Below are 17927 nucleotides of genomic sequence, written 5' to 3' on the forward strand. Positions count from 1 at the left end.
GAGACACATAACACAGTGAAGAATAACGTCTAATTTCATACCTACATGCGCTGCATTAGGGGCACGTTGTGCGACTTTAACATTGTATCAAACGCAACTTCCCACTGTGAAAGAGGCCTAAAGGAGATTTTCAGTATCTCCTTTATTTTTTACAGAAGCAGTCACTGGAAAAGATTTATAAAAAGATACCAGCCATCTTCCCTACTCGCTTGGACACTATTTTAACAGCTGGACTAAGCAACTGCTTTTCACAAAAAAAAAAATTAAATAAAGAAATAACTGACAATACCCCATCAGGAGATGGACTAGTCCACAACCTGACAGATCTGTCTGAATCTGTCAGATTTTCTCTACCTACTGTAAGTGACAGCAACATAGAAAGAAAGTAACAGGGATACAGAGGCGCCAGAAAAATAAAAATTTCTAAAGAGTTTAAAATTTGTGGAGGCAGTGGTGGACTTGCCTCCTCCAAACAGACACAATATATGCCAAAAAAGTTTATCAGAACAAATTTATTTACGTACTCCAGGGGAAAATGCACCGCATTTCGCAGGTATGACCCTGCTTCATCAGGCAATAGGTAGGAGTAGGTACAGAGCAGGTCTGTAGCTGGGCCAAGCACCTCTGTGTCAGAGGCGTTTGGTGCCTCTGTATTCCTGTTACATTGTTCTAAGTCCACCTTTGGTGGAAGGGTGTCATCCCCTTTTTTCCTGATCTATGGAGAGCGACTTCATAATCCTGAGTGGGGTCAGGTCTAATCTCCCCACCTATTACAGTGGTTGCCTTTGAGGTAACCCTGCTTTGTGAGTATATTTGTATTTATCAACTTCATCCCATATTACCAGTAAATACAACACTATATTTGGCTCTTGGTTTCCCTATCTTTGTTCTCATTGAAAGAAAGTAATTGATAGAGCATTGTACTCTGGGAGAATTGTACATTTACATGTATGTGTTATGAATTTTACAATTTTTCATGGTATTTGTCCTTTAAGGCCTATTACAATACAGCATAGCAGTTACTTTTGCTGTCACCAGAGTAGAAATACCACAGACAGTAATGGGTAAAAAAAAAGCAGTAGATGGGAAAGCCTCACTGCATTCTAATGCGTTTCCTCAGTCCCATAACATTGCCTGCCCAGAGAAATATCTGGGTGAAAATCACTTGCACTTGCTACCAGGCTCAGGACCGAATTTGTACTCTTTACCGCCCAAGGCCACTGTTAGCAGCTGCCCCCATTCAGTATAGGCAGCCGGATGACCCCTCCCCCTTCTAGTATAGGTAGCTAGATGACCCTTCCCCCTCCCTCCAGTATAGGTAGCCCGTTGACCCTTCCCTGTAGTATAAGCTTCCTGATGACCCTCCCCCCACACCTCCAGTATAGGCACCCAGATAACCCCCCTCCTCCAGTTTAACCTGATGAACCCCCTTCCCTTAATATAGGTAACCTGATGACCCCCTCCCTTCTTCCTTTATAGATAGCCTGATGACCCCCACCCTCCAGTATAGATAGCCAGGTGATCCTCTCTCCCAGTATAGCCTGCCCCCCACCCGCAGTTGATCCTGTGGTGCCCTAGTCCATGGCCTATGTGGCTTTGGCTGAAATCTGGCCCTGGCCAGGCTCCTGCACAGGAAGGGAAGTAGGTCTGGAAGAGCATGTTCTATTCCATTTCCAAAACAGTTGGAAAACAGAATCTAATGAACTGAAAATCATTTTAAAGAACGTCTGAACTAAAAGGGATATGGAGGCTGCCATATTTATTTCCTCTTAAAAATACTAGTTGCCTGGCTATCCTGCTGATCCTCTGATTCTGATAGTTTTAGCCAAAGATCCAGGCCCAGCCCACCAATGACGCCAAGTAAGTGAGGAGTCTTCCTCAGGCGGTGGAAGTCTGGGGGGTGGCGCCAGGCAGGACCAGTTTAGAACTAGTATTGAGACAGAACTATTTCCAGTTTGGTACTGAGTACTATGTACAGACACAAGGGACGAGTATGGGGTCCCCTGTGGCCCCATCCTTTGCAAATCTTTTTCTTACAGACATCGAGAATCAAATGTTCATCCAGAACCCCAAATATGAGCGGCAGCTTTTTGGTTACTTTAGGTTCGTGGACGATGTATTGATTCTATGGCGCGGGGATGAATCTTCTTTCAGAACCATGGTGGATGAGGCCAATGGCATGCACCCAACCATTAAGTTCACGGCAGAATGCTCAGGTGAGAGCATCGATTATTTGGATGTCACCATATCCAAAAAGGGAGGAAGATTCTGCACTAAATTGTTTAGAAAACCCACAGAAAGGAACAACCTTTTACGCATGGACAGTTTCCATGATGATCGTTTAAAAAAAAGTATTCCTAAAGGCCAATTTTTAAGGGCGCGGCGCATTTCGTCCACTGACTTGGAGTACCAAGAGGCTGCTGTGAGGTTGATTAATAATTTTGCAGAGAAAGGTTTTGACCGGAACAGTTTAGTCAAAGTGAGTGAGGAGGTTGCTACTCTTGAACGTGAGTCCCTATTAAGGCCTAAGAGGAAAGAGAAGGCCGGCCAAGGGAGAATCCCATTTGTTCTCCATTATGGACATTTGTCCAGGAGAATAAGGGGGATCGTTTGCAAATTTTGGCCTATTCTGCAAAAAGATGCTGTGGTTAGTGATTTGTTTAAAGATTACCCTCTATTTGCTTATAAGAGGGGGAGAACCATTGCTAATTTTGTTTGCAGACGGGTTGTGGAGAAATCGCCAACATTGCAAGGTCGGAAAGGCACGCATCCGTGCTATTCGTGTAATTGTTGTTCCGCGATCATCCGAGGGGAATATTTATCTCATCCACACACTGGCCAGAGGATTCCAGTTAGGGGGTGTTTTAATTGTGATACGACGCATGTTGTGTACGCATTAAAATGCCCTTGCGGACTAGTATATGTGGGGGAGACAACCCGTAATGTGAAGGTTCGGATTCAAGAACACAAGCGCAGTATAGCAGAGGTGCGCAAATGCATGGAAAAGGGGATCGAGAAGCAGAATGTCCCTGTGGGCCGACATTTTGTTCAGGCCGGACATTCTGCTTCTCAGTTGAGGTGGATGGTTCTAGACTCTGTCCCCCCCCTGCGAAGAGGGGGTGACAGAGAAAAGATATTACTCCGTAAAGAAGTGGAGTGGATAAGAGCATTGGATTGCGTGAGCCCGAGAGGCCTGAATGAACATGTTAGTTACAAATGTTTTTTGTGATTTATTACAGGAAAGAATAAATGTTGGGGAAGCAATGCTGCGGGAAATTTTGATGACCCCTCCACTAATCATTACAGGGTAGACGGTATAGTAGTTCCCTGTATAGGAAAGAAGATTTTAATGTATATGTTATAACGAAAATGGTTGCACTTGGGTGGGACTTCCTGTTTAGGGCGGTCCTATATAAGGGGATGTGGATTGTGAGGGTGTTACACTTGAGGAAGGGTCAGGTGACCCGTAACATGTATGTGTCTTTTGCTCAATAAACAAACGCAAGTTTGAAGCCTGTGGAGTGCCTTTCTCAAATCATTGGAGTTCACAGTTTACAGTTTGCAGGAGTGGTGGACCTGCTGGGAAAGAGCACCGGCTCCAGCTACCTTATCAGGTGAGCGACAACTGAACCAGCCAAGGATACGATTGAGGACCAGGAAGTGTGCCTGGCCTGCCGCCACCCAGCTTACAACCGCCCGCCTTGGGGAGGTCCGCCGTGAGCTGCAGCGGGTAGCAGGCAGGAATGGAGGGGGGCAGCAGCACAGCAGTGGGGAGTACTTATGCAAGTACAGTGGGCGGCAGTGCAGGAAGTGGTGAGTGGTTGAATGCAGCACCTTGAACATGGAAGGAAGTGAGTCATTCCTTCCCTACCTGCTGCCTGACGAACACTCACACTGCGCTAATGGCTGGGGGGAAGGTGGACAGGGGGGACTCAGGTAAGGGAAGGGGTCTGACCTCCTTCCCCACTGCTGTGCTCACTGCCCCCTCCTGACTGCTGCTCTCTCTCTCCAGGCTACTTATACCGGGGGCAATTATACTACCTATACTGGGGGCAATTATACTACCTACTGTATACGGGGGGCAACTATACTAGCTACCTACTGGGACAATTGTACTACCTATACGGGGGCAATTAATTTACCTATACGGGGCAATTATACTACCTGTACTGGGATAACTATAATAGCTACCTATACTGGGGGCAACTATACTATCTACCTATACTGGGGGCAACTATATCAGCTAACTATACTGGGGCAACTATACTACCTATACCGGTGGCAACTATACTATGTTACCTATACTGGGGCAACTATACTACCTAAAAAGTCTAGAACCGGCCCTCTATAGACCCTGAGCAACCTTGCAGATCGGATGTTTCTGAGTGAAGTCTGACTGGATTAGTCAAATGCTTGTTTCTGGTGTTATTCAGACACTACTGCAGCCAAATAAATCAGGAGCAGGAGAGTCAGGCAACTGGTATTATTTTAAAAGGAAAAATCCATATCCTTCTCAGTTTATTTTCACTTTGAAGCCCAGACTACCCCAGCAGCTTGTGGCGACCCAAAACTACTAGAAAATTATAGGGGATGAAAAGAGGCAAAAAGCCTTTCTACTAAAAAGCAACACTCATAGTAGTTTGCCTTCTTAAAACAGAAGTTATTTGCTATAATTCAACTTTAAAGGGACTCCGAGCAGTAACTAAAATCAAAATCTGAACTTACCTGGGGCTTTCTCCGGCCCACCGTAGGTCGGGAGGCCCCTCGGCGTCCTTCTGGCTCTTCTCCCAGGCCCTGCTCAGAAATGGCTCCCGGCGACACTGGGCCCGAGTGTCGGGCTCCTTCTTCCTGAAAGATGACGTCAGTCATCACCGCGCATGCGCAGTACTGTCACGCCGGCCGACGTGATGACGCGAAGCGGCCAGCGTGGTGACGACTGACGTCATCTTTCAGGAAGAAGGAGCCCGACACTCGGGCCCAGTGTCGCCGGGAGCCATTTCTGAGCAGGGCCTGGGAGAAGAGCCAGACGGACGCCAAGGGACCTCCTGACCTATGGTGGGCTGGAGAAAGCCCCAGGGAAGTTCAGATTTCAACTTTAGTTACTGCTCTGAGTCCCTTTAAGTGAGCAACTGTGGTCTGCCACAATGCATCACTGCCGAATATGCAAATTATCTGATTTGATGCCCGTGACCTTAATGACCTCACTGCATTAAAAACAGATCCTGCAATGGAAAATGCTGTATAAGCTTAGGAATACTACCAAATAGCACTGTCTGCGAACACAGTTCATTGCGTGTCTACTTCAAAATAGAAGCTAGGTAAATTGGGCGCTGAGTACAGCCATTTTTTAAATATCACAAATATTGCTAACCTTCCTCCTGTCCTCTAATACTAATTCTTTGGATATGGGGTTATATCATCATTCAGGCAGGCACAGGGGCATTTCTGCAAATTTTGGCACTCCAATCAAGTTACCCACTGCCAGTGGCATAGCAATAGTTTAGGCAGAGGTTGCGACCGCACCAGGGCCCTTAAGCTAGAGGGGCTCCCGAGAGGTCCTCCCTCAACCACAGTATTAGCTGTTGATTGGTCCTGTGCTGGTAATAAAACTTTTATCTATGCTTTGAATGGTAGTAATCAATAACAAACTGTTCCCCATCCCCTTCTTGCACCTCTGACACTGTAGTTGGGGGGGGGGGGGGCAACGTAACACTTGCACTGGGGCCAGAGCTCCTTAGCTAGGCCACTGTCCACTGCTGCAGCCTTACCCCAATAAGAGTCAAGTAATAATAAAACACAGTACAGTCTAGATGGCATCAATACATTTCAATCCACGTGGGTTAGCTAGTGGGTGATGCAAGCAAGTAACCAAGGCATGTGCTGCGGAGCACGCAGCTGAGAAAGCATGTTTGCTCTGGCTGGCAGGACACTGTGTAGAACAGACTGCTCAGACATTGGCACACAGACAGGTGAAATGTAACTTTATCACTCACTTGCATAACTTATTTTTGGTAAGCGTACATGGGTGCTAGTAGTTTGATCCTTCTATTATCAAAAAACAGTCCACCATTAGGGATGAGCGAGAACATTGCTGGCAGTATTGCAAGAATTTTCATCAAAACAGTTTTGTTATTTGCATTGAAGTCAATGGCGCTGACTTTAGAGTTAATAAAGCGTACATGCTAAAATCACCAAATTTTCTAGGTATGTTAAGAAGAATAGTAGGATAAAGGATAGCTTAATGGACCCCTTTAACCATTTCCACAAAGAGTTAAAATAGAAATAAAAATGTATCCTTTAATGTTCTTAATTAACCATAAATAATTTATCTTAAACCACTTCACCACTAAGGGATTTTCCCCTTAAAAAACCGGAGCAATTTTCGCCTGTCAGCTCTCCTTCCATTCATTCGCCTAAAACTTTATTACTACTTATCACAACCAAACAATCCATATCTTGTTTTTTTCATTACCAATTAGGCTTTCTTTTGGGGTTACATTTTGCTAAAAAAAAATGTGTTTTAACAGGAAAAATAGGAAAAAAAAATGGAAAAAACTCATTATTTCTCAAGTTTTGGCCATTATAGTTTTAAAGTAATACATGCTACCGTAATTAAAACCCACACATTTAATTTGCCAATTTGTCCCGGTTATTGCAACGTTTAAAATTTTTCCCTAGTACAATGTATGGCTCCAATATTGTATTTGGAAATAAAGGTGCATTTTTTCAGTTTTGCATCCGTCACTATATACAAGCCCATAGTTTATAAAATAACAGTAATATACACTCTTAACATACATATTAAATAAAAAATTCAGTCCCTAAGGTAACTATTTATGTATTTTTTTAATTGTATATAATTTATTTACTATTTGGCCACAAGATGCCCACGCGCATAACTTCCCTATGTGTAGTATTACTACACAAAGAGGAAGTAATGCGTGGATGTGTAAGTATCTGTATTAGTGAATGGCAGTGCCGTCTAAGAGACAGCTGCGATCATTCACACGGGGACTTAGATCAATGAATGGGAACTGTGTTGATCTCCCGGCAGTAATAATCACGGGAGCGCGCGCGTGGGGGGGGGGGGTGTCTCTGGGTTTTGAGCAAGGAGATATGGGATTTTGCAGGGACATAGTCACTTCTCATGTGGAGAGGAAGTGATTAATTGATAATCCCACGTCAATGTCCTCGGAAATGTATCTGCCTGATGGTATCAACATCCTTGGTGTCAAGGACGCTGTGGGTGCTTGTGTGGGATGCTGTGGGTGCCGGGGGGGGGGGGGGGTGTGAGGGAGGGAGGGTATGCCAGGCAGTTGGCGGCAGTCCCACGGGGGCCGGGAGGCTTGCTATACTAAAATATAGCCCCAGAAAAGCATCTTTAAGGGCTGGTGCACACCGAGCGGCTTTTTGAGCGTTTCTGCAGCCGCTTGCAGCTGCGGATACGCTTGGTCAATGTATCTCAATGGGGTGGGTCACACATGGAGGCGTTTTGCTGAAACGCATACTCCCGGGGTGAGACATTTTTTGGATTGTGGATGCGTTTCTGCCTCGTTGTTAAGGATAGGAAAAATGCAAACCGCTCTGAAAAATGCCAGTTCAGAGCGGTTTTGCAGGCATTTTTGTTACAGAAGCTGTTCAGTAACAGCTTTACTGTAACAATATATATAATATGTAATCTACTACACCAAAAACGCTTCCCAAAACCGCAAAATGGTAGGTGAAACGCTACAGAAAAATAAGAAAAAGCGTTTCAAAATCTGCTAGCATTTTGTGGATCTGCTAGCGGGTTTTGGTGTGCACCAGGCCTTACTGTGAGATTGAAACAGAACAGAGGAGCACAATCAACTTTTTTACTTGTCATGTAGATGTTACGCACAGTAGATAATATAATCTACTAACGTTGAACCTCTTACCTACAGGTTTTGGACTAGTCCATCACATCATGAGGAATACTTAGCATTTTTTTATTTTCAAAAGCACTCTTTGAATGGCAATGGTACAGTCCAGCACCCAGAATAGTGTGCAATGGAGCAGGGAGACTCCCTGGCTTTTTGTATAGGTTTTTGTTCAGGTAATGCTTTCTGAAACAATTAAAATAAACTTTGAGAAAACCCCATGAGGAGATGAACAAAACCAAAACCTGTCATTTAAAGGTTCAGAGCTTCCCACCCGCATGGGATGCCACGCCGCTCTGACCTCTACACTGCAGCCAGACCGGGACCCGTAAAAGGACTCTGTCACCGGAAACATGCAAGGCGCCCTATTCAATCGATTAGGTGACCGCTGCTTGGGCCCATGATCACTGGCTTGGCACCAACCTTGCACTACCGTGCACCATTCTGCACTTCTGGGATCCAGAGATTCAGAGACTATCAGCACTCAGCTATTTTGTATCTGGATGTGGTGAGATGTTGTCATGCTGCCTGACTGAGGCTTATCTGATCTTTAAAAGCGATGTGGTGAGATTGTGCTGAGCTATAGTAGATACAGCGGTGATAGCCGCACAACTTTTTCTGCCTGATAACGCTCACTAACAATACTTTTGCTTTGCAACTCCAACAAAGTATGATTTTGCATGGCTCATCTGCTAACCTATATGCTTGCTACATAGGTGTACTGCCAGTGGACTGACCTAAGTAGTTGGTTTTGGACTAGCCCAGGCATGAGCAAACTTGGCCCTCCAGCTGTTAAGGAACTACAAGTCCCACAATGCATTTGCTTTTATGAGTCATGACTGTGGCTGTAAGACTCCTGCAATGCATTCTGGGACTTGTAGTTCCTTAACAGCTGGAGGGCCAGGTTTGCCCATGCCTGGACTAGCCTATATCTGCATCGCATCCACCCTCTGAGCTCCTTGGCCTCTTTCTATATCTTATCCCAGCTCTATCTCATATACGGCCGTTGTATGCCTGGTGTTGGTGTGCATGTGATAGATGGTTGTAGCGGGGTGTCCAACCCATGTGTTTTTAACGTGTCTATGTTTTTTGGATTGATAAAATTTGATAATGATTTTTTAAGTATAAAATGGTGTTGAGTGTATTGATATTATGCTAATAATCTAAGTCAATTTAACTGGACACGTATGCTCCACGTCCCCCCTTGCCACTTCCCAACAAATTTGTACTGTATGTTTTAATACATATTGTAAGTGACAGCTACACAGGAAGTAAAAAAAAACAGATGGTGTTTTATCTGGGACAAGTGTGTGTATGTGGACATATGTATTTTAAATTTTAAAGTTTTTCATCATAGTGCCCTTTAATATGGCCACCTTGAGACCGAACCAGGAAACTTCATGTTCTATTATTCAAGCATCAGAGAATGTTACAGGCTGGCCCTTTGACTACGGCAAATACTTTCCAAACTGAATAATCTGGTGAGTTACATTAAAAAATTACAACATGTTATTCATCATGATTTTCAAGGACATAACTCCGTAACAAACAGTCCAAGAATGTTTTATGGACTTTGTTTCTGTTGGGTTATATGTAAGGAAATCATGACAAATACAATGAGGAATAAAATGTATTTCTACAAAGAATGTAACTCATTTAAAGGAGACCTGAAGTGAGAGGGTGCAGCCATATTTATTTCCTGCAGATCCTCTACCTCTAATGCCTGGTACACACCATGCAATTTCTCATCAGATAGATGGGTTGAATCGATTATTTCCAACAGGTTCAATCAGATTTACAATCGTTTTTCTGAACAAATTTGTATAGCAGTAATCGGAAAATCTATCAGAAAAAAAACCGATCAGAAATCAGACCTGTTGGAAATAATCAATACGACCCATCTATCTGACAGTAAATTGCATGGTGTGTACTAGACATAATACTTTTAGCCACAGACCCTGAACAAGCATGCGGATCAGCTGTTTCTGACAACAATCTGATAAGATTACCTGCATGCTTGTTTCTGGTGTGATTCAGACACTACTGAAGCCAAAGAGATCAGCAGGGCTGCCAGGAAACTGGTATGATTTAAATGGAAATATATATGGCTGTATCCATATATCACTCACTTCAGGTTCAATTTAAATCCCCAATATTGATCCAGTGGAGGAGTATTCAGACTGCATAAATACATTTACATAAGTTGTACAAAAAAACAAACAAACAAAAAACGCCTCTGACTACTGGTTTGAACCCACTATTCAAATGTTCCGTCTCCTCCTTAATAAAGTGTGACAGTCACTTACCTGAAACACATGTGATGTTGAGGCACCTCTGGTAGTCTTTGTTTTTAATGGAGCCTTGAAGATTCTGTAAAGTTTCATTTTCCATGTTTAATACATCTACAATCAATTTTTTGTGTCTTTTACAAGTATCTGGTACCTAAAGGAAATACAGAGACTTTATTATTGTAACGTCACATGCTTCTTCGCCAGGAGTGGCATAACTAAGGCACTTTGAGTCCCAGTGCAAGTTTTACATTATTATTTATTGTATTTATAAAGCGCCAACATATTACGCAGTGCTGGACAATAAATATATACAATGATACAAGGATGACAGACATAACAAGGTTATACAACATAGAACAAAGTTATACAAGGCAAATTGTACAAAATGCATGATCATGCGATTATGGGCTGGTTAGGTAGGCCCAGTAAAACAAGTACAGGCTGACATAGGAAAGGAGCACACTATCCTGTAGATTACACTAGGGAAGGGAGGACCCTGCCAAAGGCTTACAATCTAAAGGGGTGGGGTGGAAACACTAGGTGGGGCTTTGAAATAAATATTCAGTAGAGAGTTACTGTGTGGTAGGGGGTGGGGAGGCCATCTTAAAGAGGTGGGTTTTGAGGGCTTGCTTGAATGTGTTGAAGGAGGGAGCAAGTCTGATGGGCGGAGGAAGGGCATTCCAGAGGGTGGGGGCAGCCCTTGAGAAATCCTGCAGGTGGGCATGGGAGTGGGAAATGCATGCGGCAGTGAGGCGAAGGTCACTGGACCCCCTTCCCCCAAGCATTCTACACATAACAATTCAAACAACACAACCTGGCAAAAACATCCACAGTATGAGAAGTGTAAGTAGAAGAAGGGAACATTTTGTTAATAATTACCACTATTCCAAGCATACGGAGGGGCGTAACAATAGACCCTGAAAGGAATGCAACCGCAGGGGGGGCAAGAAGCCACAGGGGGCCTCATGGGGGAGAAATTTCTTTTCCCTGTCCTGAGAGACTGACAACTAAGGGCATGGAGAGAAAAAACTTTCTGCTCTCTGCACAATTGTTCAAATCACTGCATCTGCTCATCCACTGATAAGGAATCATAAAAAGTTTTGTAGACAAAGATTTGTAGACAGTCCATATTCAGTGTTCAGCAGGGTCTTGTGCTCTACCGCCAGCATTTCTACCCCTCCCCAAGTGCTGTGTACTGTAAGGATGCTGGAGGAATCTGGGCAGAGAGAGAAAAGGCTTTCTATTCTCTGTACAAATGGGGGCCTCATTCAAAGTTTTTCGGAAGGGCCCAGTGGTTTTTAGTTATGCCCCTGAAAGCATATATAGATTTAGCATCATTGAAGAGCTCACACTGTGGTTGAGGGAGGGCCGTTAGTGGGCCCCTCTGGTCCAGGGCCCCGGTACGGTTGCAACCTCTGCATCCCCTATTGCTATGCCACTGTTCACGAGAAGCGCACAGACTAGCTTAATTGAGTCGCAACACATAGATCAATTCACATGAATGAGTTTGCCTAGTGGTGAAATACATGCAGTGTTATGCTACATGCACACATTGGACAAATGCTGCCCAATCTTCTATGATAACTTTGGGTGACATTTTGGCTCTTTAAAGGGACACTTAAGTCAAACAAAAAAAATGAGTTTTACTCACCTGGGGCTTCCAATAGCCCCCTGAAGCTGTCCGGTGCCCTCGCCATCTCCCTCCGATCCTCCTGGCCCCACCGGCAGCCACTTCCTGTTTCGGTGACAGGAGCTGACAGGCTGGGGACGCGAGTGATTCTTCGCGTTCCTGGCCACAATAGTGCCATCTATGCTGCTATAGCATATATCATATACCATATAGCAGCATAGAGGGTGCTAATGTGTCTGGGAACGCGAAGAATCACTCACGTCCCCAGCCTGTCAGCTCCTGTCACCGAAACAGGAAGTGGCTGCCGGCGGGGCCAGGAGGATCGGAGGGAGACGGCGAAGGTATCGGACAACTTCAGGGGTCTATTGGAAGCCCTAGGTGAGTAAAACTCATTTTTTTTGTTTGACTTAAGTGTCCCTTTAAGGAGTGGTCCATTCTATCTAATGGAAAGGGGTGGAGGGAGGGTGGGCTGAAGGTGTCTGTTTGCAGTTCACTGCAGGAACTGCAATAACAATAGGCTGAGTAGAATCTACAAATCTACATCAACAAATCATTACAAGCAAACTTTAACTACAAATAAACTTATGAGATAATTAGTTATATGTATACTATAAATGGCAAATACAAAATTAGTAACATAGAACAGAGTCTTTTGTTTTACTTTAAGGGCTGCATTTTTAAGAGTCTAAACCAGCGCTATGCAAACTATGGCCCGCGGGCCGGTGCGCTGTAACTCCGGCCCGCCGACAGGTGGCCGGATTACTCTCCTTCCCACCCTAAAGAGTGGAAAGCAGGCAGTAATGAGGGAGCTCACCTGCCATCCATGGCTACAGGGCGTTACATGGCATGACGTCGCTTTTGTGCCAGTGTAGTACACGTTGGCAGCCAGCGTGTAATAAGCAGGCATGTCCTGACGTCTTGTGATGCCCGGTTGTCATGGGGAAGCGACACAGGAAGTAGCGATCAGGTTAGTTTTAAGCTCCCCCGTTACTGCCCGCTCGCGACTCTGCAGGGAGGGAGGGAGAAAGGAGGGGAATAATTTAAGGAATGTGGCCCGCGTTCCGCGGCATGTGGTCCGGGCCACCCAAAGTTTGTCCATCCCTGTCCATCCAGTCATGCCAGTCTGATGTAAAATCAGCTTTATTCATCTGCAAACAGAAGTAATAACTCTTTGAACGTTTCAGAACTAAAATGCTATCAGCAGTTTTTAGTCAACCAGATACAGTGGGTTGCAAAAGTATTCGGCCCCCTTGAAGTTTTCCACATTTTGTCACATTACTGCCACAAACATGCATCAATTTTATTGGAATTCCATGTGAAAGACCAATAAAAAGTGGTGTACATGTGAGAAGTGGATCGAAAATCATACATCATTCCAAACATTTTTTACAAATAAATAACTGCAAAGTGGGGTGTGCGTAATTATTCGGCCCCCTGAGTATTGACTTTGTAGAACCACCTTTTGCTGCAATTACAGCTGCCAGTCTTTTAGGGTATGTCTCTACCAGCTTTGCACATCTAGAGACTGAAATCCTTGCCCATTCTTCTTCGCAAAACAGCTCCAGCTCAGTCAGATTAGATGGACAGCGTTTGTGAACAGCAGTTTTCATATCTTGCCACAGATTCTCGATTGGATTTAGATCTGGACTTTGACTGGGCCACTCTAACACATAGATATGTTTTGTTTTAAACCATTCCATTGTTGCCCTGGCTTTATGTTTAGGGTCTTTGTCCTGCTGGAAGGTGAACCTCCACCCTAGTCTCAAGTCTTTTGCAGTCTCCAAGAGGTTTTCTTCCGAGTTTGCCCTGTATTTGGCTCCATCCATCTTCCCATCAACTCTGACCAGCTTCCCTGTCCCTGTTGAAGAGATGCACCCCCCGAGCATGATGCTGCCACCACCATATTTGACAGTGGGGATGGTGTGTTCAGAGTGATGTGCAGTGTTAGTTTTCCGCCACACATAGCGTTTTGCATTTTGGCCAAAAAGTTCCATGTTGGTCTCATCTGACCAGAGCACCTTCTTCCACATGATTGCTGTGTCCCCCACATGGCTTGTGCAAACAAGACTTCTTATGCTTTTCTGTTAACAATGGCTTTCCTCTTGCCACTCTTCCATAAAGGCCTACTTTGTACAGTGCATGACTAATAGTTGTCCTATGGACAGAGTCTCCCACCTGAGCTGTAGATCTTTGCAGCTCATCCAGAGTCACTATGGGCCTCTTGACTGCATTTCTGATCAGCACTCTCCTTGTTCGGCCTGTGAGTTTAGGTGGATGGCCTTGTCTTGGTAGGTTTACAGTTGTGCCATACTCCTTCCATTTCTGAATGATCGCTTGAACAGTGCTCCGTGGGATGTTCAAGGCTTTGGAAATCTTTTTGTAGCCTAAGCCTGCTTTACATTTCTCAATAACTGTATCCCTGACCTGTCTTGTGTGTTCTTTGGACTTCACAGTGTTGTTGCTCCCAATATTCTCTTAGACAACATCTGAGGCCCTCACAGAGCAGCTGTATTTGTACTGACATTAGATTACACACAGGTGCACTCTATTTAGTCATTAGCACTCATCAGACAATGTCTATAGGCAACTGACTGCACTCAGATCAAAGGGGGCCAAATAATTATGCACACCCCACTTTGCAGTTATTTATTTGTAAAAAATGTTTGGAATCATGTATGATTTTCATTCCACTTCTCACGTGTGCACCACTTTGTGTTGGTCTTTCATGTGGAATTCCAATAAAATTGATTCATGTTTGTAGCAGTAATATGACAAAATGTGGAAAACTTCAAGGGGGCCGAATACTTTTCCATCTAACTGTAAAAGTGTTTGCCTTCTATTTACTTCTACAGCACACTGTATTTGACTTGCTGTTTGACTGGCTCATTTGTTTCTAACACTTGCATTGTAGAAAAACAGAAAGGGATTTCAGAAAAGTTATTAGCAGGATTAGTACTATATGTACTTGCGTTTATCTCATCATGTCACATCAGTTTAGGTACACGTTAACTGGAGGCTGCAATCATTGGGGGTCCCCTGTACTAATGCTAGATTTTAATCACATGGCAAGAAAAATGTACATTGTTTCCATGTTGTTCTAGATAGACGGAAATGGTTGCACCACAAGACCTCTGGTGATCATCAGTTTCACAATGATTAACAGAGAAACAGCTAAGTGGATACAACACTACTGGCTGGAGGCAGTTATAAAAAAAAAAAAGATCACCACCTGAAATGTAATGAATGATTGAGGCATAAGCACAAAAGATAAGTTGAAGGATTTAGCTGTGAACTGAAGTTGAGCTACAACAACATTCACCGCAAAGCTCCTCAACATGGTTAACCAGCCAAAAGTGAAATATTGTTTGAGACATGCTGGAACTTGATTTTGCAAAATGAGGTTGTGGGATGCAAAACTGAGCTCCCTGGGGTTTGGGTATTAGCAACAAATAGTGTTGGTCATGTCTAGGAGAACTCACAGAGAAGCATGTGACTTGTTTGATCAGCTGGTAGCTTTGCAGAGACTTACATATCTATCACCTGACCAAACTGATCACATACTTCTCCATGAGTTTTCCTTGGCATGATCATCACTAGCAACAAACTGAATGAGCTCCATCTACATCGGACGTGCCAACATACCCTGTCACAACAAGTGGCAATTATTTGCTTGAAGCGGCGCTTGTTCTTGTCCTTCAATGCACTGTTTACCTATGACTCTAAATAAATAACTGCAAAGAATGTTTTTTTATATACTTATAAATACTCTTCTACAAAGGATTGCAATGAGTTACTTTTTTTTATAGGTTTAAAAGACTGACGCTCAAGTAGTGTCGCCTCTGATGAGTCATACGTTGTGACGAAACATGTCAGACGGGGCCTAATGGACGACTCAGGAACAGGATTATCTGCATGCAGCACGTGTAGCATACAGCATAGAGCCAGGAGGTCGGGAACCAACAGCTGCCGTACCCGGGAGGCAACAGGGGAGAGCCCATAAAACTCTGAGCTGTTGTACCAGTCTGCTACATGTTTTTACATAATAACGTTTTTAGTGTTATACTGGATTACGATATGTTAGCGTTTATTTTCTGAGGTTTAGACTCTGGAGATTCTCCATATGTCAGCAAGCCAAGGAGGAAGGAGGCTATGAGAACGGGCTGTGATCGGAGGGCATGCACATAGAGCTGTCATAAGACCAATCTAACAGTGGTCGCACCAGAAGGGTGAGTTCAATCCCACATGGGGTGAACGGTGACAGATTTTGAAGAAGGCTGAGTGCTGTCCATATATATCAACTGACTCAGGTAGTATTGGCCAATCCGTGATTGTGTGGGAACACAGAGCTTTCCTTATCGTCCAGCTCACATGATCAAATGCCCATGCTTTGTTGATATGACTTATCTTCAAGGAAGTCCATGGGAGCTCTATCTGCAACCCAGGCAACAATAATAGCCATACTATCAGGTCAATACCAGCCAAAACTGCCATGCATATAGTCAATGGACTGGTGTGATTCTTGGTGGTTGTAATCACCCAAGTATCTAGATGAGAGAGACCAGGAGCACAGTGGTGCAAAGATAGAATATGCAATAATTAATGTAAGTATAATACTCACAAGAATTGGTTGCAAAAATCTGCAACTACCATTCAGGCTTACGGGAAAGTAAACATTCCCTCTCGGTATTCCAGGTCAGCTTGGCCGGCTCTGCTTGGTCGCGCTCCTTGGGTTTATTGGAAACACTGTTGTTTGCAATATAAGACCCCCGAAGGGTTAGGCTAGTCTAAAAACTCTGTTGGAAGCACCCTAAATATCTAGCAACAGGTATGTATATCTAGGAGTATGTAGATCTTACCTTAAGGACAAACCACAAAGGTAAGTATATGTTTTATTCACGTACGACAATGCGTTTCACAGGTGCTGGTCCGCTTCCTCAGGTCAATACAAAGTGCCTTTAAAAGCTATATGCCACGGATGTGAGCTCCTCTCTAATCTTAAGAGAGGCGCTCACGTCCGTGGCATATAGCTTTGGCAAATAGCTGTTACTAGATATTTAGGCCGCCTCCAACAGGTCTTTTAGACTATGCATAATATCATCACCTGGTTGGAAATTGATTGAGACTAACAATTGATGTATCATCTTGCCCCACCTATTCTTAAAAGGATTACAGCACATAAACATATTTATATAGGCCTACAAACATGTAACAGGATGAACTAAGGAACAAAGAGGAACTGGAAGACTGGGCTATAAAACAATGACCTCCTCTGTACAGAAAAAATATTATTATTATAATTATTGTATATACAGTAGCATGTGTCCTGCATGTATAGTATGGGGCTAATTGCTGTAAATATGAACATGAAATACTCACATACCACAAATAGGCACTTTTCAATGAACTTCGTCTCATTGAGTACAATCTCTAAATGGCAACGAAGAAGTCCAGAATCAGCTACAGCAACAGCAGTTTTGTTTTTTAACATAGTGTGAATATTATATAGCTTCCAGATTTCTAAACAGTAGATATTATCCTAAAAGAGAAATGGAGAGAAATTTGCTGTACATGTTTTATACACTTTATGTGAGTAAACATAACATTTTAATGCTTATCACTAACGAAAAGTAACAAGAAGGCCTGCAGCTCACTGGAAAGTAAAAAAAGATCCAAACTGTATTCACATCCACAAAAAGACACGTAAAGCGTTTCAGACAAAGAGGTGTATGCAGTAAGCTGTGTTAATCAGAATTATGTGCACAAAGTTTTATAGCACGATGAGTAGAGCAGAATGCAATACATTAACAGCAAAAAATTGGCAGCACTCCTAATCAGACTGCAACTGAAATGAAATGCAGCAGTTTGCAAACTGTTTTTGGAAGCTAACATCCTCCATTTGCTGAAAGTTGAATGCAAGTTGTGTAATCTGCCTGTGTATTGGGCTCTGCTCATCTATGCAGCTGGTCAATTTGGGTGCAGCTTGCATTTGGAAGCGCTGCCATTTCCTCCTGTTGTACAGAATGCAATACATTACTTGCAACGCATTACGCTCTACTCACCACACATAAGACTTACTATGCACGTAATTCTGCTTAAAGGGAATCTGAA

General features: G+C 43.6%; 1 protein-coding gene across 8 annotated transcripts in view; it reads right to left on the reverse strand.

The window, feature by feature from the left end:
- Positions 1-17927, reverse strand: part of FLT3LG (fms related receptor tyrosine kinase 3 ligand) — a 236730-nt gene that overhangs the window by 62611 nt on the left and 156192 nt on the right. For all 8 annotated transcript variants that reach the window (XM_068242917.1, XM_068242914.1, XM_068242913.1 and 5 more), the window contains 2 exons: positions 17200-17355; positions 10205-10340 (listed from right to left, as the gene is read on the reverse strand). In XM_068242917.1, coding sequence (XP_068099018.1) covers positions 10205-10340; positions 17200-17355 — 292 coding nt within the window. The remainder of the gene's footprint in view (positions 1-10204; positions 10341-17199; positions 17356-17927) is intronic.

This window comes from Hyperolius riggenbachi, chromosome 6 (genome assembly GCF_040937935.1).
Source record: "Hyperolius riggenbachi isolate aHypRig1 chromosome 6, aHypRig1.pri, whole genome shotgun sequence".
NCBI lineage: Eukaryota > Metazoa > Chordata > Amphibia > Anura > Hyperoliidae > Hyperolius > Hyperolius riggenbachi.